The 23,702-nt window shown below is 41.7% G+C and overlaps 1 protein-coding gene across 3 annotated transcripts in view; it reads left to right on the top strand.

Annotated features, from left to right (window-relative positions):
- ST7 (suppression of tumorigenicity 7) overlaps nucleotides 1-22,021 on the top strand; it is a 272,136-nt gene extending 250,115 nt beyond the window's left edge. For 2 of the 3 annotated variants that reach the window (XM_077756029.1, XM_077756027.1), the window contains 4 exons: nucleotides 890-1,040; nucleotides 10,797-10,889; nucleotides 13,669-13,808; nucleotides 21,752-22,021. In XM_077756029.1, the coding sequence (XP_077612155.1) occupies nucleotides 890-1,040; nucleotides 10,797-10,889; nucleotides 13,669-13,808; nucleotides 21,752-21,847 (480 nt within the window). In that variant the 3' untranslated portion in view covers nucleotides 21,848-22,021. Of the gene's footprint in view, nucleotides 1-889; nucleotides 1,041-10,796; nucleotides 10,890-13,668; nucleotides 13,809-14,644; nucleotides 15,692-21,751 lie in introns of those variants that run through there. The other variant, XM_077756028.1, reaches the window with a different exon arrangement.
- Nucleotides 22,022-23,702: the final 1,681 nt, after the last annotated feature.

Here is a 23,702-nt window from a genome sequence, read left to right as displayed (position 1 = left end):
ACATCCCTCCATCATCTGATCATGTCCATTCTAAAGGAGATGCATGGGCTGTTGTGATGATGGTGGTTTGTGATGGAGTGTGTGTGTGTGTGTGTGTGTGTGTGTGTGTAGTGAAGCCCAGGGAGAAGCCAGCCAGCAAAAAGAAGTTAACATTTGCAAATATAAAATACCACCCTAAATTTGCTTCCCTTTCTATTGTGTTGTAAACAGCAAAGAATCCATTCTGGCCCTGTGATCCCATCTCCTTCATAGAAGAGAGGAATGAGGAGGCATAAGCTGAGGGCCCTTCAGTCTTTGAGAAAGGATCTAAAAGAATTGTATAGTTTGGGGGTCTGTGCTGCTCCCATCCCTGAGGTCTTCCTGGGCTCAGGCTTTTGCACCTCCTCCCTCCAGCCTGTGAACAGCAATGCGTGGCTCTTTTCACAGGACTAGTCCTTCTCCTTAATAAAGCTGTATAGAAAACATTAATGGGCAGTGCTAGTCAGTCTCAATTCTCTAGTACAGTTGCTTTAGTCATATGACTTCTTAACCTTCATGTGTCCATTTTAGGTATTTTCATTCTGGTTACAAAATTATACCAACTTACTGTGTCTTCTAAATTTTCCTTTTTGCCGTTTGAGTCTCTATATATTTTGTTGATTAGAGTATCTTACCCTGAACACCTCTGATCTTCACTGTAGGAAACTAGTGCAAGGCTAACTATCTGTTAGCGTACTTTGGTTTGTGGATGATTTAATAATTGCCTTCAAATGTACTACTAACAAGGATGCAGGTTTGATGAAATGCTTATGAGTGGTGGCTTTAGGGAAATCAACACTCTCTATTCTCTGTATTGAATTCCACATTACTAATGTATTAATTCATCTGTCTCCTGCCTTTTTTATTTCAGTACCTACTAGAAATGAAAAGCTTAATTCTACCCCCAGAACATATCCTGAAGCGAGGGGACAGTGAAGCAATAGCGTATGCGTTCTTTCACCTGGCGCACTGGAAGAGGGTGGAAGGGGCTTTGAATCTTTTGCATTGTACGTGGGAAGGCAGTAAGTAATTTTCTTTCTTTGAAACATTTTCTTAAGAGCATGAAAGATGCTAAAACTGTTTTTACCCTGAGTGTTCATGATGAATAATGACAATTTGCCTATCTATAGCTCTTCTCTGCAATGTTCCATCACTGAGCGATGATGGTTAATGAGGCTCTTCAGTTCCCCAGCAGTGGTAGGTGTTACTAAGGTGATGCCGTCCTTAAACCTTAAAAAAGCAAGTTTATACAATGGATAGGATGAATCTGGACTGTTCTGGCAGAGGAGCATTCTATAACTGGAAAGCCCTCTTTGGAGAACTGAACACCCCCTCAGCATCATGGGAATTTTTGGCTTGGGGTTAGGCCTTATGCTGGGCTCTGATTACCACTTCTGGATAGCTTTTCTAGGAGGATTGGCTAAAGAGGCACAGTTCTTCTCCACTGCAGCTGGGTCAGCCATTATGCTTCAGAACAAGAGCAGTGGCCACAGGACCCTCGTCTTAGTGGGCAGGTGTAGCACTGGTGTGTTCATGGATAATGCCTATCAGCTAGATGCCAGGATAAATCAGTCTGAGAATGTGGCAGGTGTACCCCATTCTATGTAAGGAGAAGAGGCTTTAATTGCAGGTGAGACAATGCTCTCTGACCTGGAGAAGCATCTTGTCTCGTTGGGAGGAAAAACCAGCACACAGCAGCTTCCCAGTGATCTTTTTAGAAGGGAGAGGTTTATGGGGTGGAGCAGTCATGGGTAACCTTATGGGTCATATAAGATTTGAACCAAGCCTTGAAGATCTAGGACTGTGTCATAAGCAAGGACATTATGCTAAGTGGCAGGGCTGTTTGGAAGAATGTAAATTGAGAGAAAAGGCCCAAGACTACAGATTATTGGACAATATGTGCATTGACACACTGTCATTAGTTTAAGCAAAACAAACACAACATGTAGCATAGGGTGGTTTTTTTTCCCCTCTCATAGAGAAACAAAACAAGTATTAGTCTTCTGATAATTTTTTCTTAGTTCACTCCTACTCTGATCAGCCTCACAAAGGAATGTCTTTTTAATCCCCTTCACTCTGTTTATCTTTGCTGCTTCCATTTTTATTTTGATAATCCTTTGCTCTTCCCTTTTCCTGCCCCTCCCAAATCCAGCAGGAATCCAAGATGATGCAGGAAGGGGGCGGGGTTGGGAGGGGGGCAGCCACAGGGAAGGGGGTAAAAGTAAGTTGATAGAGATGGGACACAAGTTGACAAAGTTGTTTGTTCAGTTTTGAAAATATTTCTTTAGAGAATTTATAGTAAGTTTAGTTAAATAATTTGCTATTCATAACTTGAGGGGTGTTGACTTGGTTGATTTTTCCACCCCCACTCTATACGTGTAATAACATGCTCCAGGTGTCCTGGCCCTAAGTTAGGACAGCACACTCCACTGAGGCCATGTGTGAGCATGTATACAGTCCCTGCTGGGCTGGGTTTATTATCGCATTTAAGGGGTTCGACCCAAAAAAGAGAAAAGGAATTTTTATTTGAACATGAGAAAGAGAAAAAGCCCGGCAAGATTGACCATTAGAAGCCTTAACTAGGATTAGTTGTGGAAAAATTAAATGGATAGATTGACTAACCAAATAAAGACATATTTACAGATTAGCATTTGGGAAACATAGCAAAAGAAGCTTACCAGTTGATTGACGAGAAAGTTACAGTTGTATAGAAAGGATCAAAGCAGGGAGGCAAGAAGTGATAGAGACATGGTGTTAGGAATGGCATAACAATAAAAAGAAAATCCCATGAGGAATACCTGGAAATTTTGTTTGGAAATTAGTTACCCACATAATCAGATAACAATGGGGAGATTTTCTGAATCAATTGGGAAGGACAAAAGGATCTAGAGAAATGTTCAGTGACCTGGTGAACTCCAAAATCTAGCAGAGTGGGAATGTTGGGGGAATGTGATTACCTCAGATTTTATTGGAATGAAGAGAAGAGATGAATTTTTAGACATAAACTTGTAAGGCAAGGCAGTCAAGGACCTCAAGGAAAGAGAAATTCTGCATTTGATCCTTACAGATAAATAGAAACCACTCCACAGAAGTTGCACTACTATTCAGGTTTTGAAAAGAGAGCCAATCCCATTTCAGTTCTAGATGAGAACTGTGTGAGTGCTTAGTAGGCACAGGCGCCTTGGAGAATACCAAGCACCTTGAGGAGTGGATATATAATAGCTGGGTAATTTACCAAAGGTTTGCATATCTATCATTTCATGTACCCTTCCTGGCAGCGTTCTGAGTTAGACAGGAGAGAGGTGGCCACGTCAGTTGTGTAAGAGAGGAACACGGTCATTGAGAGGAGTGGCTCATTGCAAGTCTTGCAGCCACTGTTGGGAGAGCCAGGATGTAAACCCAAGTCCACTTTCTTTTCAGTCTTCTTTTCTATACCAGGTATTTAGATTTTGCCTGAATAGATTAAGCACAAGAGGATCAGTTATCTCTACGATGTTTGCTTGGAAGACTTCAATTTACACCACAACTTCTTCTAGTGTTTAGAAAGTTACTCATTCTATATAAAATTATATTTTTGTTGTTGAATGTTGACTTAAACATTTTAAATATAGAATGAGCCTAGTTCTATAAAATACAAATTCTACATATAAACAAAGGAAAGAGACTGGAAATAAGTATATCTTTAGTGTATTTTAAGAGATTTTTTTTCTTCATATTTCTATTTTTCTAATTTTCTCACTAAGCATATGTATTTATCTACAAGCACATTATGTATGTGTATTTATGTATATGTGTGTATAGGTATATACATATATTTATAAAAAAATGTTTCACTACAAAGTTATAGTTTTTTTGTGAACAAAGCTCTAAATCTCTCATGCAGTTTAGAAGAAAGAATCACCACTTTAACTTCAGACAGTCATGTGTAGTCTTTTGACAATGCTTCCTGTCTGATGGAGGCATCAGAGTTTGGATTTTATTTTTTTTAAGATTTTGTTTTGTTTTGTTTTTAATATAGTTTATTGTCAAGTTGGTTTCCATATAACACCCAGTGCTCATCCCAGCAAGTGCCCTCCTCAGTACCCATCACCCATTTTTCCCTTTCCCCCAACCCCTATCCATCCTCAGTTTGTTCTTTTAAATTAGAGGACTTGGATTACATTTCGGAGTTCGCTATTTGTAGTAGTATTTACTTAATTTACCCAGTTTCTCAACACTGTGAATCACAGATGATATTGATTGCCTTCTCCCCACCCCAGGGTGTTGGGCTTCACGGCAGTTGCTCTGAGGCATCTAACAGTAGGTGAAGTGCTCCTTCTCCCTCAAAGGTCCCTCAGACCGCCTGTGCCTGAGTGCAGGAGGCTGCACTTCCTGCAGTACACCACGTGGTGGCACCTTTTGACATCACCAGCCTCATCATTTAGGTTTTGTCCTTTATATCTTTTTTGGTTCATTCTGAAATTTAAGGCCATTCCCCAACTCCCTTCCAACTTTTCCATTTCACTAGAAAGGAATTCAGGGAGGAAGGTAACAGTACCTAATTTCACCAGTTCCCATGTTAAAAATGAGTATTCTTTTAGTCAGTTGATCTTCTGGAGATTAAAAAAAATTCTTCTGTCAAAAGTGTTGGTTTAGGAGTAGGGATGGAGATATATTTTGCTTTGCGCTTTAATGAGTTTATTATGAGCATTAGTCATCTTGTGGAAGTAAGTGAGTTTCCCACCAATCAGGCTAAAATAATTCACATTTTTGATAAAACCCCAAAGTCCAGCTGATGCATGGCAGAGATTGTTTGGGTTTGAAACATATGGTGGTTAAAAAAAAACCTGAGTCCTCAACCACAAATACATCAGCATTTCAAAGGTTTCTAAAATGTTTGATTCATCACTATCCCACCCTCTGAAATTGCACAATATGTTCCTCAAAGTCAAGATAATCAAGAAAGGGGAAAAGCTTTAATTTACAAGATTTAAAAATATGTTTCTTAGGTCATTACACAGCTGCCACCTTATCTGAATTACACTTATTTTAAACACTGTAGGTTCTGGTTATCCTCACACACACACACACAAACACACACACACACATATTTCTGCAAGTCTGAGTTGAATATACAAAACACATATAAATGAGGGATCTCATTTGAACTGGGTCTTATTTATAGCAGTTATTGTGCCTTATGGGGCCCTATTTTAAATGGCATATCTATGGTTTACCTACATTCAGTACTGATGTGGCCTTATCTTCCTCCTACCTCAGTCTTTACAAGGCGCATTTTAGCTATATTTATTTATAAAGCAGGGTAGTCTGCTGACCGCAACTGTGAACTTTAAGATTTAACTTTCTTAGTTCTATATATCAGAAGACAAGTATGCCATAGGGTAAATCACTTAGCCTTTCTTTGTTCCCATTTTTTCCCACTTGACCAAGTAAGACTCTTTATTTTCTTTTTGGAGATTTTTCTCCCCCAAAGAATTCACTAAATAATGTATAAGATTTGAAGGTGGTGTTTTTTAGGGGGACTAAAGCAGAATATTTCCTTTGAGAGGAGAAAATGGCCCATTGTTGAAGCATAGGATGAAATTCTGATTCTAATTTATTCTCTTTGAACCTGATGGTAAATGCTACTTGCTGTAAGATGTGGTCCTTGGGGCATTTCCTCTAACCAAACCTTTCCTCCCAAAGGCTGGCACATTTTGGACTGCTGAAGAGAGATTTCCCCACACCGCACCCCTTAGAGCTAATGCTAAATTTTATAATTTGGGAGAAAGTGACAGTCAGCTAAAGTTTCTGGTCATAGCTAACTTATTCTCATAGCCAGTCTCCAGATATCATGGAATGCCTCTTCACCCACTGCCCAGTAGGACCAGCTTGTCCCTTTCATTTATTCTATCTTGGTGATGGGCCATAATTTGAATCCGCCTGAGTTTTTAAAAGGAAAACTCTGTCTCTTCGTGATTGTGCATTAATTTACTTATTCCTTTATTCACTGAACATTTAATTTTTTAATAGTTTATCGTCAAGTTGGTTTACATATAACACCCAGTGCTCATCCCAAGAAGTGCCCTCCCCCATGCCCATCACCTCCCTTTCTGAGTTTCTCCTTGTGCCAGACATTGTGTTGGAGAGACCAGGATGAATAAGACCTGTAAATGCTTTGAGAGAAACATGAACATGTGTGTGCAAACACATACACATCAGCTCCTGTATGCTCACATATACGTATATAAACACAGCACACATGTGTAACGTACAGTGTGCACACAGCAGTTCTGTCATGGAAGTAGGAACAGAGTGTTTGAGTGTTGGGGGTCCTCAGCAAGTTAGTGAATCTGCTATAAAATTATAGAATTTCCCTTCAGAATTGGACTGGTACATTGTTTAATCAAGGGAAGGTGATTTTCCCAAGACCACAGAACTAGTGAAAGAGTGTGGATCAGAACCCAGGCTTTTTGACTTTAGAATTCTTTATTATTGTGTCCAAATGCCTCACAGAAGACAACTAGCCTTTATAGCCAATTACCTACTTTACATTCAAAGGTGAGAATGTAAAATTTGTATTCTGATGGTAGTTTTCTGCTCTGTCATTTGCACTTCTAGTTGTTTATAACCAAGGAGCATTTATACTTATTAGCAAGAGTATGACCTGATAGAGAAAGCAGGAACTTTGGGTTTAGTAGAAAGTAGTTAAAGAGAAAACTAACCTTTACTGGATCATCAGGCCCCATGTTTAGACACTTATTTCCTTAAAGCCTCTCAGAGTCTGGAGTAGTCTCATTTTTACAGACAGACACTGGACACAGACTAATGATATAGTCATATAGTTGTCAGCTTGGTCAAGTTTAGCTCATCCTTAGCTGTTAGCTCCACTATTCCTTTATTAGCTATACACAACATGGAGGCCCTATCACAGGGAAACTGTCACACTGACCTTCATGATTATTGGATCATCTGTTTCCCGCCATAGGCCCTGCGCTCCATCAATGCAGGGACAGGGTATGGCTCACCTATCTATCCCTGGTGCCTGAGGAAGCACTCACATTTTTTTTTTTTTTAGAATGAGATACTTTTTATTAATCAAGCACTTAAAATAGATGAATATGATCACTGATTATGTTTAAATATTTTATCCTTCCAAAAAGACCTTACATAAAAGAAATTCATTTCATTTATATCACTTAACAATTTTATAAAATACTGAAAAAGCATGTCATTGTAATTATTACTTCAACAATTTCAAATGGTAAATGTTATGATGACAAGCTAGAAGAATGACTGAGAGATTTCACTTTTCAATTATATTTTTAGATTTTTTGGATCATTCAGATTTTTTTTGTTTTATTTTTTGTTTTATTTTTATTATTTTTTTTTACAAATAGTTTATTGTCAAGTTGGTTTCCATATAATACCCAGTGCTCATCCCCACAGGTGCCCCCTCCATGCCCATCTCCCCCCTCCCCCCCCACACCAGTCAGTCCTTAGTTTGTTCTCAGCATTCAAGAGTCTCTCATGGTTTGCCTCAAGCACTCACATTTTAATAAGGTGGAGCTAGGATTCAAACTCGCTTCTTGCTGTTACAAATATAAAGTTCTCTGAGATCCTCTTTGAAAAAAGGCCAACATAGACAAAATATCCCACATTATTTTCTATCCTTGCCTATCTAGCAGGTAGGATAAGAGGTCACTGGAAATCAATGGGAAAATTGGGAATTAATTTGTTCATGTTTCCATCCTTCTGCCCCTTCTTTGGTTCTGTTAATTTTTTTCCCCAGTATTAGTGTAGGGCCTCTGATGAGCACAACACTGGAAGGCACAGGGCTTAGAAAACATGTCTGGTCAGGGGTCGAGACGGCAGTGTAAGGCCTCAGATTTTGCTGAAGAGGCCCTATGTGTTCATTAACTAGCTCCCCATTTCATTTTGCCTCTTCCTCAACGGCACAACAGAAGTCAAGGTAGGAGAGGTGACAGCACATGGAGGAAAATGAAGAAATGAAACACCATGTGTGTATTCTGCATTAACTTGGAGCGACCCAGGTTTTTTGTTTTGTTTTTATCCAAATACATGTACATTTTTAATTCCTCTGAAACGTGTGTTTTTCCAGACAAAGATTTTTAGGAACTTTGTAGTCACTTATAAAATAGATAAAATTAATAAAAATAGATGCCCTTTTTTTTCTTATTCCTCTTTCCCCCACCAAATCAGTGTGTAACTACTTGCACTTGCAAAATTTCTGGATGTTCAGCTGAAGCCATGAGGTTCTTGTCTTTCCAGCGAGGGGACCAGAGGTGGGAGGTAAAGCTGGGGGGTGGGGGCTTCTGCAGTGCATCTTCCCGCTCTCCCCAGACCTCCACTGCTTATCTCTCACTCTGCTGGTCCCTGCACAGCAGGGTGGCTCAAGGATAGAATTGCAAACAGAAATTGTATTTGCTTTTGTTTAGTGGAGCCAAAAAGCTTAATCTTATTTTCTGAATTCGATGTAAATGACAACTGACATGAGAATGAGATTTTAAGAGCACCACAAGCATCTTTACAGTCGTGGAGGTTGCCGTGGGAGGGGGTGAGGTGGGGAGGACAGTGCAAGATGGCTGTGTGTGTGTGTATGTGTGTGTGTGTGTGTGTGCGTGTGTGTAAGTTTTATGTAATCACCATCCCCAAAAAGACCAGAACTGACTAGAAGGAAAAGACTAACTTGATGCACAGAATCCCATATGCACGCCAAACACTGCAGCAAAAAAGATCTGGCATCTGACTAAAAAGACACCAACCAACCATTTGATTTCTATGGTTGAACACTCTCAAGATCTTGCACTCCTATATTTCATTTAAAAAATTGCTCCCTGAAGTGTAAACTGACTTCAATTTTGAGCAAAATTTAGCATTCAAGTTTATTGCCACTTTGAAAACTGAGGGTTTATTTACATCATGTGAACCTGAACAGATTCATAATTACAGCAGCCCTGTCGTGCACAGAGAATCTGGAGTTAAAACACACACACACACACACACACACACACACACACACACACTTCCACGTAGGTTTTTCCACATTTTTGGGATGCTTTCATAGCAGCCTTCATTTATGGGAACTAGAATTAAAATCCTGCCATACTGCTGTTTAAATTTAAACACACTGCTTCCCAGAAGAGATTTTAGCGTATCCTATAAACGCACAGGTTTTGTTTTGTACTTTTTTTCCTTGTCTTGCAAACCTATTGAGAGATACTGATGCCTTTGAGTGATGTTTGTGCACTAACAACCTGTGCAGAGAGCGCCTCTTGTTCGCTGTAGTGGGCAGAAGCCATCTTTGTCCACATGAAAGAAGAGTCTGATTGAACTAGGGTGAGCCTTTCATTGTAAGAAGAGTTAAAATCTGGGGTGTTTTTAATGTTTTAATCTCTGTTTAAGAGGTTTCTGTTACAAGAGGAAAATAGATAACATTTTTACCTCAGCAAACTGCCAGCAAACCGGCTGTGCTCTAATCCCACGTTTCTAGTGATTTATATTCTCCATGGCAATGTGCTGTAACCTCAGAGTGATACCACTGTGGTGTAGATTGACTGCATTCCAAATGCTGGAATCACATACATAATGTTTTTACTTTTAAATAATATTCAGACACCAGAATAAATACCATATGTGCACTGATGCTGGTTACAATGGAACCTTGTCATTTCTTCTGAGGGAGAACATTCTTTGTTTCTGATTCCTGTTTGAAATAAGTATGCAAAAGATAAATATGTACATTGATGGCATTTTGAGAAGGTGGAGGTAATTACACAGCTGAGGATGTAGCTACGATTCCTTGAAATGCAACATTTAAGACTAAAAATATTGTTGTGTTGCCCCTTCCTACCCCTCTTTGATACACATGAAGGCAAGGATTATTATGTGACATTGCCAGTATAGGGTGTCATTTTTATACTTTACATGTACAGCGTGCTGTAGTTAAAGGACATCTGTTGAAGAAAAATTACTCCATGAGCACTGCGTTCATAGCAACAGTGAGACTAACATGTTGATGACACCGTAACAGGGAGACTAACACACGTGATAATGGAAAGGGATGGATTGACTGGAAAGCCGTAATTCAGTGTGAGACCTCATGTTATCTGAAGCCACAAGAGCAGAATTTAGGTGGCCTGACATCATCAAAACACAGATAATCAGTCTCTCCAGATCCATTTTCCCCTCACATGGTATTGAAGATTGAAAAGTTTCATTTAAAGTTAAATTACCTCCGAAGTCATGCATTTTTGGGTTTGTGTTTTTGTCCAGTTCGGTTGGAATTCGCATCCACATAGACATATTTTTTAAATAGACATGGTAGAATGCCTCTCATATTTGTACATCTATAACAAGCTTCAACTAGTCAATCCCCATTTGCTTCTTGGGGAAGCATTGCAATCCAGGTTTGTGTTATTACCATCAGTTGAGCTATATTGAATTAGTGCTTATGACATTTTAATAATACTTTGTAGATGAGGAAGTCCTGGGCATTGAGCTGATGGTTTCCCTACTCCCCTGCCCCCCTTCCCCACCCAGTTCCGTGAGGTTTGCCCAGAATATATAGTGTGAGATTAATGTGTGAGTCATACATCATAATGCATCTCTGACAGTTTCTCTGGCACATAACTCAGAGTTTGGGTAACTCTTGCATCCTTTCTGGGAGTTACTTGTAGGACTATTTACCATTATAAAAATGCTTGAAAGCCCCCTTTTGAAATTGAGAAGTTATGGGACAAGTATTGAACCTCTAACATATTTTCTCTCATTTTCAGCTTTTCGGATGATCCCTTATCCCTTGGAAAAGGGGCATCTGTTTTATCCTTACCCAATCTGTACAGAAACAGCAGACCGAGAGCTGCTTCCATGTAAGTCTCACTTCTGTATTCCCCTCCTCAGCCGGTGAGGGTGGTGTGCATGAATGTGGGGATGGGAAGAGGTGGGAATGATAAATGTTTACAGTGTTCCTTGTCTTTTATTACTCTTCTCTCAAGCCCTGTCCTTATTGGATAGCATATGCATTAAAGTGAGTTATGTGAGTGGGTTTGGCATCCTGCTACTCCAAGTCTCTCCAGATTCATCCCAGGGAAAGACCTCCCTCCAAGGACTGAAATTTAAATGAAGAGCTATCGTACTGGTTGGCCTGAGCACAGAGACCCCTAGTTTCGGGCTGATGTGCACGGGCTGGTCGACTGTGCATGGCTCTGCCTTGCATGGCCCAGCTGGTCAGATGCAGTCTGCACAGCCTGGAGTTTGAAGAGGAAGTACTGACTTCAGAGGATGCTGCAGATGAGTCATGGAGGAGAGGGCAGCGCCAGGGTCCTGGCATCATTGCCAGAGGCCCTCGTGGGGCAGGGCGGGCATGCTGTCAGTGCTGATGCAATGCTCTGGGCCAGAGGGATTTCCCGTGAGCAGCTCGTGGACTGCACGTTGCGAGGTGGCATGACAAGTGCAGAACACATGTGCGGCCTCAGCACTGTATGCAGCGGGGAGAGGGGAACCCTGCCCTCAAGAGCCTTATAAGCTGGCAGTCTCTTGGTCCATACTGCACGTGGAAAGAATGATTTGGTTTACTGTAATACAACATTGTTCTGACAAGGCCTGCTAAATAGCTATTAGCAAATCATACTGTATTCAGGGATCCTGTCCAGGCTCTTCATGTGGCCCTGACTTAGAACATATTTTCCTCCCTCAGATAATAAGCTCCAAATTTTGGCTATTCTCTCTACCTTGCCCTCTTTCCTGTCACTGCCTCCCTTTGACCCACCCCAGTTATAGTGTATCTCAGAGCCCAGAGGAATAGTGTAAGTTTGGAGCCCTAGGTGCTCTGGTAGTAAATTGTATAATGCCAACACTATTGAGCCTGTCATAAATCCCTGAAGGGGTGGGGGGGAGTCTGGATGCAAAATGAGTTTCTGTCTTAGACTGAAGCAGCAGGAGGTGGCTCACCTGTTCCATGCTGGCCAGAGGCAATGTCAAGTTCGTTCCTTATGGAGCTGGGAGAGCTTAGTGATGTGTTGCTCCTCATCGAAGTTTTAGTGTGAAAATACCTCACGCTACATTAGATTCGATTTCAGAAATTCCTGTTTCGTGTGCTCACGCTTTACCTCTGTACTCCTCCTTCAGGGAGATCCTTGTTAAAATTTCCATTTCTAGTAAGGAAGGCAGTTTTTCTGAAAAGCAAAGTTTTAAAATGTTTTAATTGAATCTAATTAAGTTTCTATGGGACTAGATTCACTATTAGAACAAGATTATAGCTCTTAAAAGAAACTTCATAGGAGTAATCTTTCTAGACCTGAAATAGAAAATTATGACTCGCATTTCTTAAACTGAATGCCATCGCCCAAAATCTGATCTCCCCTCAAAATATTTCGGGGGTTAGGCGTTGACTGCAAGGATGGTGTGGATACAAAAAGGGCTGATGGTTTTAAATGCTACCCATGTTTTGCACTTTAAAAGTACCCTCATTGAACATTAGGCCCCAAGTGTGCTTTCACCCTTCTTTCTAATCCCAGCAGGCAGATGGCCCGGATTCAGGTGTGCACACTTCTTTGTGCTGTATCCCTCCCTGCTCTCTCCACCCTCACTTTCAGGCCGAGTGGATTATGATTTAGGACTGTAAGTAATGAGAGCTGAACGGTTGCAGAAACGCCTTCAGATCTTGGATTTCCTAAAGAACATGAAGCACTTGGACCCTCTCGGTTTAAGTGGCAGTGCTGCTCACAGGCAGTTTTATGACCCCCTCAGCCAGGGCACCTGCAGCCAGAGCTCACATCTCTGCGCAGGCCAGCCTTACCTCCCCTGGAGGGCATCCCCAATCCCCAGGCTGCCCACAGCCACACCGTAAGCAGAAAGCAGGGAGTCTGTTCCATTGGCATTGGTGCCACCTGTTCTTTGGTTTCCCCAAACCCAACATTTGAAACTTTAAAGTTATGGAAGGTGCTCTAAAGAGCACCAATTATTATCTTTATTTCTATTTTTTATTTTTTGGTGATTGTTGGAAGCGTATTTATCACAGTGGTTCTCCTTCTGCAGTTGTGCCGGATGACCCCTGCAGCCTTGATCTCCAACCTTTGTAGATTGAATTGGCCAGCATGTGAGGTCCTTGCTGAATGTCTATCAGGGTGGCTCCCTCCACCGACAAACTTAGAGTGTGCCAGGAAAAAATACAAGATAAACTAATATCACCTCATTATAATGATTAAAAAATTACAGGAAGGTCAAAATCTAGAGAAAGATTTTTTTTTCCCCACCATACTTAGTTTTGGGTTTTCCAGGTCTTGTCCAATGAACATGTATTTTATAGTGTGAATAAGGTTTTGTTTTATTTGTTTCCTTTCGAGAAAGCAGTACTACATATTAGGCATAGATGGTGTTACTCTTCCTGCCCCAGAATATGTGACATCCTCAAAGTAGCCCTATCATGCCTCCCAAGTAGAGCACTCAAGGTTGAACATGGACTTGGGAGAAGCGGATAGCAAGCCACAGGCTGGCACAGATATTGGCCCTGGTTCATTCAAGTGCCCTGCCCTTCTCATTTCCAAGAGGCTTCGGCCACAGCTCTGAAAACCCAGTCCCACATACAGAAATTCCCCAAGAACACATTTCACTGCATCACTCATGTTCCCATCTGCATCTTCTCCACAGCTTTCCATGAAGTCTCAGTTTACCCAAAGAAGGAGCTTCCCTTCTTCATTCTCTTCACTGCTGGATTGTGTTCCTTCACAGCCATGCTGGCCCTCTTGACACACCAGTTCCCGGAACTTATGGGGGTCTTTGCAAAAGCTGTGAGTATTTGCCGAGAGGGAGGCCTGAGGGAAGGGGCATGGGAAGCCAAGGGAGGGCAAGGGAAGCAGCAGAAGAGACATGAAGGAGGGTCGTGTAGAAATGGATACACCTGTATTGATCATTTGCTCACTGTTTAATTTTCATTTTCATCAGTAGAATCAAAAGGTTAGAGTCAGACGAGAAGAGTGTAGGTTGCTTGTGAATGCATGCCTTGCCTCATTTCACAAAAAATTCCCAGACTGCAAAAAAGCATGAAGTCTAAAGGGATTAAATAAATAAGGGAATCCTAGTCAATGAGAAAATGTGTGGGAAATTATTCAGTTTTACATAAGTTGAATGACATTATTTCTAATCTTTAGCTATTGTGGGTCTTTCCTTGAATAAAGATGAGATTTACATTTTCAAAGATGATTTCAATAAAAATATTTTAATGGCTACAAACTGTTGGCTTGTTGGGGGGCTGAACTGAGGGTGTGTGAAGGGCTTGTAATTAAGAAGTATATTAAGAACTTGTATGAAGAAGTATACAGACATGACATTTAGAATATGGAAATCCAGTTAGAGTCTTTAAGGAGGGCTGTGGAGAGGAGCTTTAATAAGAAAAGCCATCTGCACTGACAATCAAGAACCATTGTTTCCCTGTTGAAAACCGACCATTTTAACCTGCACATGCAGTGAGGAGAAGTTTAAGGATTTTGCCACAGATGAGTTTCAAACAGAAGGAATAAGGAGAAGAGTATCACTGGTTTCGCTGGAACTCCATTCTGATCTCAAGGCGAGTGGAGTCAGAAAAGATGATCTCTAACTTGGCGGGATTGATTTCATCCCTTTCCAGATGATTGACATTTTCTGGTCTGCAGAGTTCAGGGACTGGAATTGCAAGAGTATTCTCATGCATGTTGAAGATGAACTGGAAATTCCACCGGCACCTCAATCTCAACATTTCCAAAACTGAACTCATCACCCTTCTTCCCCCACCAGCAAAGCCACCCCCTGCCTCTATCCCCCACCTCTGGCAGTGGCGCTGCCTTCCTCCCCCGGTTACTCAAGCCAGAGATGCAGCAGGCCTCCCAGGCTCCTCTCTCTCACTCTCCCCGTCCTCCCTGTCTCAGCTCCGGTCTGTTGGGTCTAACCTCCTACCCTACCAGGCATTCGGTAAATGCAATTCATCCCTCCTTACCCGCTTCACTCCCCGTAACTTCTCTCTTAGTTTCAGTCTTGTTATTTCTTGTTTGGACTCCTCTGCCACAGTCTTAACTGGTGTCCTTGCTTCCAGTTCCAGCTTCTGCCGGTCTTTCTCTTATACTGACACCAGAATGATTTTTCAAAATCACAAGTCTGAGCATGTCACTTCCCTGCTTGAATTCCTCTAAAGGTTTCCCACCAACTTCAGGGTAAAGTCCCAGATCTTTAGCATGGTATGCAAGGTTCTTTATGATCTGGTCTTGCTTGCCTCTTTAGCCTCATCTCTCCCAACTCTTGCATAAACACTGCTCTTAGACCATAGTGACTCACCACTCCCAGATGCACAGGCTCTTTCTTGTACACCTCATTGCCTTTGCACATGCCGTTTGCTCTGCATGGAGTGCCCTTCCCCATCACCACATTGGCTTGTCCACACTACTAACTCCTCTTCGCTCTTTTATACTCAGCTTTCTTTCTAAGTTTCTCCTAAGCTGAGTAGATGTCTCTCTTCCATGATCCCACAGTATTCTACAAATACCTATGTTATCACATTTATTGTACTATAATTGTTGAAAACTTGTCTGTCCCCCTTTTAGAATGTAAGCTCCTTGAGAGCAGGACTGTCTTCCTCATATCTGTATCCCCAAAGCTTTGCACAGTGCCTTGCACATGGTAGGTTTTCAATAAATGATTGTTAAATAAATAAATGGTAGTGGTTTCTGCAGAAAGAATCAACATAAAAATCAGATACATTTAGCATTTCTCCTCTTCTTTTGTAATTATAATCATGGACTCTCAGAGTTGAAAGGGACCTTAAACAAATTGCCTTCAACAGTAGCTGGATGGAGGTCATCTAGACCCTTCTTGAATACTCTCAGTGATAGAGGACTTTCCTATTTAACATCAAAGCCCATTTCATTGTTGGATCACTCAGAAGTCTTCTTTATATGATAGAATCTGCCTCCGTCTAATATCCACCTGTTGTTCCTATTCTGACCTCCAAAACTATATTCAACAAGTCTCCTTCTTACAAATTCTTATGACAGCTAATACATCCATTAGCTGTATTATTCATGGCCACCTCTAACCTCTGACTCTTGCTAGAACATCTCAAATTTTCTGAAGTCTTCTGTAGATGATATAATTTTTATACTTTAATTGAAAAAAATTTTTAATGTGTATTTATTTTTGACAGAGACAGAATGTGAGTGGGGGAGGGGCAGAGAGACAGGGAGACACAGACTCTGAAGCAGGCTCCAGGCTCAGAGCTGTCAGCACAGAGCCCCATGTGGGGCTTGAACTCACAAGCTGTGAGATCATGACCTGAGCTGAAGTCGGCCACCCAACCGGTGAACCCAGGCGCCTCTGTACATAACATGATTTTTAAACCCAGGACCTTCTGTGTTGGAGGTTCTGTAGTTTATGGACCTCCACTCTTCATCACTGTGCTCCCAAGCCAACCTCTGAGTAAAAATAGTTGCCAAAATTCTGAATAGAGTTTAACTTAGTAAAATTTAAAATAGGAATATATTTACAACAGTAGACAATTATATTTCCTCCTTTTATGTTCCTCTCTTAAACATTTTTAAGAGCATTTTTGTAAAAATATGTCATTGTTCCAATATTCTTTATTAAACAAACAAATAGCAGTTGGTGGGAGTTTTGAATCAGAATAGAGATTTTCACCCTCTAGGATACATAAAATTCACTTGGCCCCACCACCAGAAACTCAGAATCTTGAGTGTTAGCACCCAGAAATCTGTGGTTTTAACAAGGATTCCAGCAGGTTCTGAGTGGGGGGTTGAGCACCATATCTGCTTCTGAGAACACTGGTCTCTAGCAAGCTTAACATTTGAGCAGCCACTTGCAAGTACGTGGTGTTCTGCCAGTACCACTGAGGTGAAAGTTTTCTAAGGTAACAGATGTTTCACCCTGGCTATACCTTGGAATCATCTAGGGACCTTACAAGTGTCTAATGCCTGCCTTCTGACTTCACTGGCCTGGGGTGCGGCACGGGCATCTTAAGTTTTCAGAGGCTTCCCAGGCGATTCAGGTGTGCAGCCAGGCCTGAGACCACCATATTGAATGAAATGATGAGTGGCCTGGAATTGCATTAAGCAGGGAAGGGCCTGGGGGAACGGAGGATAGTAAATAGAACACAATGGGGTGTTCCCTAGAGGAGGCTCTACTGCCTTCAGAATATCAGAGTGATATGCTCATTATGGATCATTTAATGTTTCCAAAGCTCTGGTTTTGGATCTAGATCAGATGATTGAATAAAATATCAGTTTGCCTATGGTCCTCCTATTTTATTCTCTACCAGGGGCAGTCGTTTGGTCAGCTACTCATAATTTCCAAATATAGTTTGGATAAATTTGCTTTTAAATCTCTGCCTGGAAGATCACATTCATCTTGCCCTTCCTTAAGGTTTAACAGTTTCCAAAATGTTTAGAGAGACTTTGTGTGGAAGAAAGATGGATGGCCTGAAGGAGACAGGCCCCATCTCTCTACCCCCACCTTGTCCCCAGAGTGTTCCCCCATGTTTTCACCCTCCTCACTGCTGCAGGCCTCTCACGAAGCCTCCTGCACGTTATCACAGCTGCCCTATAGGCTGCCCGCAACCATTTGCAGCTTGTGAAAACGACTTTCTCAGCCATCGCCTGAGATAATATCCCTGGGATAATGACTTTTAGTAGATGGGAGAGATTGCATTGGCACCCCCTGGGCTACATACAGCTTGGGAACGCTCCAGTGTGTTTATATGTTGATATGCAGCCAGTAAGGAAGCTCACAACGAAGTGGGAGCCACTAGAAAATAGTAAAATGAGAGGCTTCAGCTGGCTTTACCCCCTAATCTAATCTACCTCAATGACTTAAGACTAACTCTTCCTAGAATGTTTGGTTACCAAGATAAGGTTGCTCATATAAATAAGTTATCGTCCCAAACCCAGCCCCTCACAGAATGTGGGAAGGTCAGCATTTTGACCCCATCTGCTTTGAAAGGCTCTATCTTTCCTCCTCTGATCCCTCTCCTTCACTGAGACTGAGCCCTCTGACTTCTGACTCTCATCTTCACTTATAGGCCTTGACCTCTTTGAAGTCTGATATTGATTACAGTGAAATGTCAATTGTCTGATTGCATAAGGCACCTGGAACTTATTCAGATAAGCAGAGGCATTTTGAATGTTAACGAAGCATGTTTGGAGCCCTGACCTTCTTCTAAATAATGATGTTTCGGGAAAAGGAGGATCAGGTGATTGAAGTGTCACTCTCTCTTTTTTATTAGTTAGTTGCCTTTTCTCACCATAAGACACTGATTGAATCACAGTGCATTTTGGACCGTGTATCTCTGGCCTCTGGACAGAAGTTTTGGACGTTGAGATAGATGAGCTGTTCCAGGGGTGCCTGGTGTTGCTCATTCAGACTAAACTTTTCAGGCAATAAATTTCCCAAGTCTGTAAGTGAAATTGCCGTTTCTCTACACATTGGTTGAGTCTCTGGCCAAAAAGTGTTGTCTGATTTTCAAACATGCAAACAAGTATAAATGAACATCTTAAGCAAGGCATGTTCCACCAAACTTTTTTTTTTTTTTAAATATATCTCCTGACGAAACCCACTCACCTTTATCTGGTTACTAAATGAGAGGGCTTATCAGCTTCAGACACCTCATTACCTTGTCTGCTTCTTCCCTGTGAGTGAGGGATGAGGAAGAGGATGCAGGGAGGGGTGCTAAGGAGGAAGATAGCTTAGTAATAAAAGGTATACATCTCTGCTTGGGTTCTGCAAGAGAATTAGGATCATTAGGAGAAGGTTATGGGTATTCTTTTCTCAATTCTCCTAAGAACAGGCCACTCTGGATAGGAGGGAGAGCAGTAAATCATCACACATACTGGAGGTGGTAGGATTTAATTTCTCCTGTGAACCTTATTGAGAAGTGCAGGTGAAGTCCAAGGAGGCAGGGCCCACTGTGTCTTGCTGTGCAGTATGGGAAGAGGGGCAGTTACAGACATCACACAGGGTGGGGGACACCCCTCTAGATTTCCAGAGCCCCCACTTTTGTTCTTTTAATACAAGTCAGATCAGTGCCCAAAACAAAGCAAACAAGCAAACAGGCCTTATTTTGAACCAACTTTGTAACATCCTCTTCATTCACTCTGTTACCCAAGCTGAGGCTCCTTGATGTCCCCACATTTAGTGCATGAAATTGCCCAGAATACAGACCTTGAGCCATGCATTTCATCTAACCACAGTAGTTCATGCTAATACTTCAGTAGTTCCTTACCCGCTCCATCACAACTTTGATAGTTCTAAATCTATTTTAGGTCAAGTCTTTAGGAGATGATAACTTCACCAGCAGCGTCACCTTGTTCAGTGAGCCCTATCTGACAACCTCTGTTGGCATCTCTGGTTTATCCGGACTACTTTATCACCTAGCTCCTCTTTATAGAACTAGTATTATAGGCAAATGCTGTGTTTTATGGAGGCTTGGTGGTCTCAGATTACAAACAAACAAATGAAATCTCATAACTAGGATTTTCATAAACAACCTTCTCATTACTAGGATTTTACAAACTCCCTCATTGGCAGGTTTGGGCAGTAATTATTCATTCCTGGGCCACAGGGAGAGCATCCCACATGGTTCTGTGTGTGCAACAAAGGACAGTTTCAGAAGGTTACCAGAAATTGCCATATATCTAAGATCCACTTGTGAAAGAGCCATCCATGTTTGCTCAAGTGCTAACATGGCTGCCTGTTTCTTAACTCCAAACCCAACTTGGCATTCAAGGCCCTCCCCAGAGCTCTTCTGGTCACTTTTGAACTCTTCACTGTTGAGCTAAACTGAATTATTTACTATCTTCTGAGCATACTAGTTACTTTCCCATTTCTGTTCCAGCTGTTTATTGAGCCTGAAAAGCTCAACTGCTCATATTTCTCCCTTAGCATCATTGTACCATCTGCATCTTTGATATCCCAACCATCTGTTGTGGTCTATTTCAGTTGCTCCATTTTAAGTTTTTCCTGATCCTTTCAACAAATGGATTCTCTCCCTTTTCTGAACCCTCCTGATGCTTTTATCTTCCATCTTCCATTCTATGATGGCCTATCTGGCACTGTTACTTTGCTGTGTGAAGATCTTAGTGGTCACCTATCCCTCCCCCATGACCCCAGGCTTTGAGCTACCTGACAATGGGAGTTTTGTCCCAGACTCCTTTATATCTGATCCAGAACTTAGGTGCTTTACTGAGTAAATATATTTAATCGATGTAAAAGATAGAACATGGGGAAAGATGCCAAACCTTATACTATCTTGAGTTTCCTTACACTAATGTCACACTTCATGGTCCAGCTATAATGTGTCACAGACCTTCCCAAGTAATATTCTACTGGTTCTTAAAAACAACAAGAAAAAAGGAAAGATTCTGACGGCAAGTGAATTTTGGAAACTTGCCTGCCTACCCCTTCCTGAAGATCTGAAATACATAGAACATTAATTAATTAATGGAGGAGCCTGTTTTAACTTCATTAAATATACTACAACTTTGACCTCAGAGCCATGTTCACCCTCTGCTACAAACTACCCTTGGTGGTATAGACCATGCTATGCTGAGGATAAGGGATTAGGACAAAGGACACCACAGCCTAAGAACAAGGTATTGAACCCTAAAGAGATAATACCTTGGTTCTGAACAGACGGAGAGCATGGAAACCACCCAAACCCCCCTCTCTCTCTCTGGTGTGGGGCTCTGTTAGGGGACCTCTAGATAATACCTTGGTTCTGAACAGACGGAGAGCATGGAAACCACCCAAACCCCTCTCTCTGTCGTGTGGGGCTCTGTTAGGGGACCTCTAGATAATACCTTGGTTCTGAACAGATGGAGAGCATGGAAACCACCCAAACCCCTCTCTCTCATGTGGGGCTCTGTTAGGGGACCTCTTCTGCCAGAGGCTACATGGTTTGCAGAATGAAGCTGATTCTTCACAAGAACATGATCAGAGCAAATTTGAGGTTATGTTAAATGAGTCTCAGGTGAGGCACTTGGCTTTCTTAAAAGACACAGTTAATGAGCATTGTTCTCTACATGATAAGCAGAAAGGAGGTTAGAAGCCAAATGAAAGAGATCCCAAAGATCTCCTCAGAGCAGCACATCTTCAACAAGGACATGTCCTCCATGGACTGGCCAGTTTGCTGCCCGCCCCCAGGCTCCCATGATGCTCTCCACTAAGCAGGCAGTTCAGAAATGAGCCTGGGCTACTGAGGTATTTGGGGAGACAATAGGATCCCAAAGCAATTCACAGCCATGTAACAAATTGCCTTTTTAAAATTTCCTTTTCCACTTAAAGTGGGTACTATACCCAGGGAGGCAGCCAGGTGGTCTAAGTTGTCACCATCTTTTTTAATTCCTCAGTCTACATGTCACCCAACTGTCAGTCCCTTTTGATGGCACTAGTCATCTACAGGGGCAGCCAGCAGATCCCAAAGACAGATCAGAAGGCCTGGGAACTGTGGGTGTGCCGTCAGGAGTGAACGGGCCAGCCAGCAGACACTCCTCCTCCCTGCTTACCTGTCAGAGCTGGGGATGGGGGCTGGAATTCAGGTGTGGTCATCAACTATGTTTTCCTATAAACATAAATATAAAATTGCAGCCTTTGAGACAACGTAACACCGAGACTGAAGATGCAAGTATAGGTTGGAGAGGCTCATTTTACAGCCCTGAATGAGATCTCTCCTGACTGTGCCTTTCTGGTTTCTTTGCAGTTCCTCAGCACTTTGTTTGCCCCCTTAAACTTTGTCATGGAGAAAGTGGAAAGCATCCTCCCATCTAGCCTGTGGCACCAGCTGACGCGGATCTAGGGAAGCCCACCCATCCTTCCCCTCACCTCACCCAGCAGGCTGCCACCGTCTCTTCGTGCCAACTCCTCGTGGACTGCAAGAAAGCATGACTTTGAAAAAGGGAAGCCATTCCAAGATTTTAAATCGTTTATGGACTGTCTGTTCCATATTAAAAGCTGTTTTTGTTGTACAAAATTCATTGATGTTCAGTTCTATTATATTTTGCCTTCAGAAAAGAAAAAAATCAAAAATAAACTTTTGTGTATTGCAGCAACCAGTTGTGTCTTCCTGTGTCTTCTAACCTTAAAAGTGTTGGCGTCCCAAATAAATCTATGGGTTTATATTTCATTTACTAAGGACCCAGATCTTCTGAGTATTCCACAATGGTTTTCTTTGCTGATGGAACTCATCTCAGGAGGCCCTTAGAACTCCTACAGTCGGTGGTTTGAGAAATGGAATGTCTTTGGCAAAAATGTACCATCTTTCTCAGCCTCAAACTGTCGTTTGTCATAGGCCACATGCACAAAGTCAGCTTCCACAATGAATGACAGGCAGCATGAATGAAATGAAATGCATGTGCCGTGACAAGTTGTTCTAGTTCAGAGATTCTACTCATGGAATAGAACTCAGAATGTAGTTCTAGGAATCACTTTGGTTTTGCTTTATGAAAATTCATTGTGAGAAAAAAACTTTTGATGAGAAGCTACAGACCCAACAGTCTTGTAGAACCTGAGCACTTTTCAACATTGCTATTTTTACAATGTTTTCTCATCAGGGCACTTTATTATTATTATTTTCATTTTTGTATTCTTGATGCTTAAATATAAGTGTTCTTTGAACATCTTAGCGATCTGAACCAAAATCGTCATTTGTCCTCACCACCTTTGAAAGCCTCCGATTCACACCTGCTGAACATCTGGCTTTACTTACACACAAGAAGAAAAATAAATAACATTGAATCCTCTATCTGAAGTGAAAAGTACTCTATTTAAAATCTCAATCCAGTGCTTGNNNNCTGTTTTAAAAAAAAAAAAAAAAAAAAAAAAAAAAAAAAAAAAAAGGACTGTCCTTTACATAGTTTGTTTTCCGTTTTATTTAGAATCCTGAAACTTTTCCCAGGAGCGCTAAAATAGGCAGCGTGCAAGGAAAGCACCACCACCTTCTCTCCTTCCCAGCTGGACTTGCTGCCGGCTCCTGGCCTTCATCCACCAGCAAAGTAAGTAGGCAGGCAATGTTTCAGTGCACAAGGGCTCCTCACGCTTTCGACAAGTCTTTCTTTCTACTGCCTCTGTGCAAACCCCTGATGGGGAGAGGCGCTGGCTCCTGCTCTGAGGAAATTATCTCAGAAGAGGTCGATCCCCTATATCCACACCAATAGGGCTACTCTTGGGGGCAGTGGCTGTGCCTGCCCAGTTTCACTTCTTCTTCCTCTAACAAAAATCTTGACCTGAAGTGGATGCTGAAACGATATGTTGAATAAATTGATGCAATTCAAGATACAAATAAAATTTTATTCACAGAGAAAAGGATTTGGTCCCAGCGGAGAAGAACCAAGGAGGCTTATATGAATTTTTCTGAAGAAAATGTAGTAATTATCTAACACAGTTATTTGACTTAACAGATGGGAAAACCAAAGTCCAAAGAGATTTTGATCTGAGTTGGGACTGTAGCTTACAATAAGCTTTAAGCGGTAAAGTTTACAGAGTCCGTAGGCAATAGCAAGTGGATATGGCCCAGTGTGAATTGTGAGAAACTGCAGTTGCCGGAGATGCAGCAAAGAATTGTAACACAAGAATTTAAAATTAGGACATTAAAGCAGTTTCATGGAGGGGGGAGGTAGAAGTTAGACTTTGAGGGGGAAAGGGAGTGAACGGGA

This window comes from Crocuta crocuta, unplaced genomic scaffold (assembly GCF_008692635.1).
Source record: "Crocuta crocuta isolate KB4526 unplaced genomic scaffold, BGI_CrCroc_1.0 scaffold452, whole genome shotgun sequence".
Classification (NCBI taxonomy): domain Eukaryota; kingdom Metazoa; phylum Chordata; class Mammalia; order Carnivora; family Hyaenidae; genus Crocuta; species Crocuta crocuta.
This window is presented reverse-complemented; position numbering and strand designations above follow the sequence as displayed.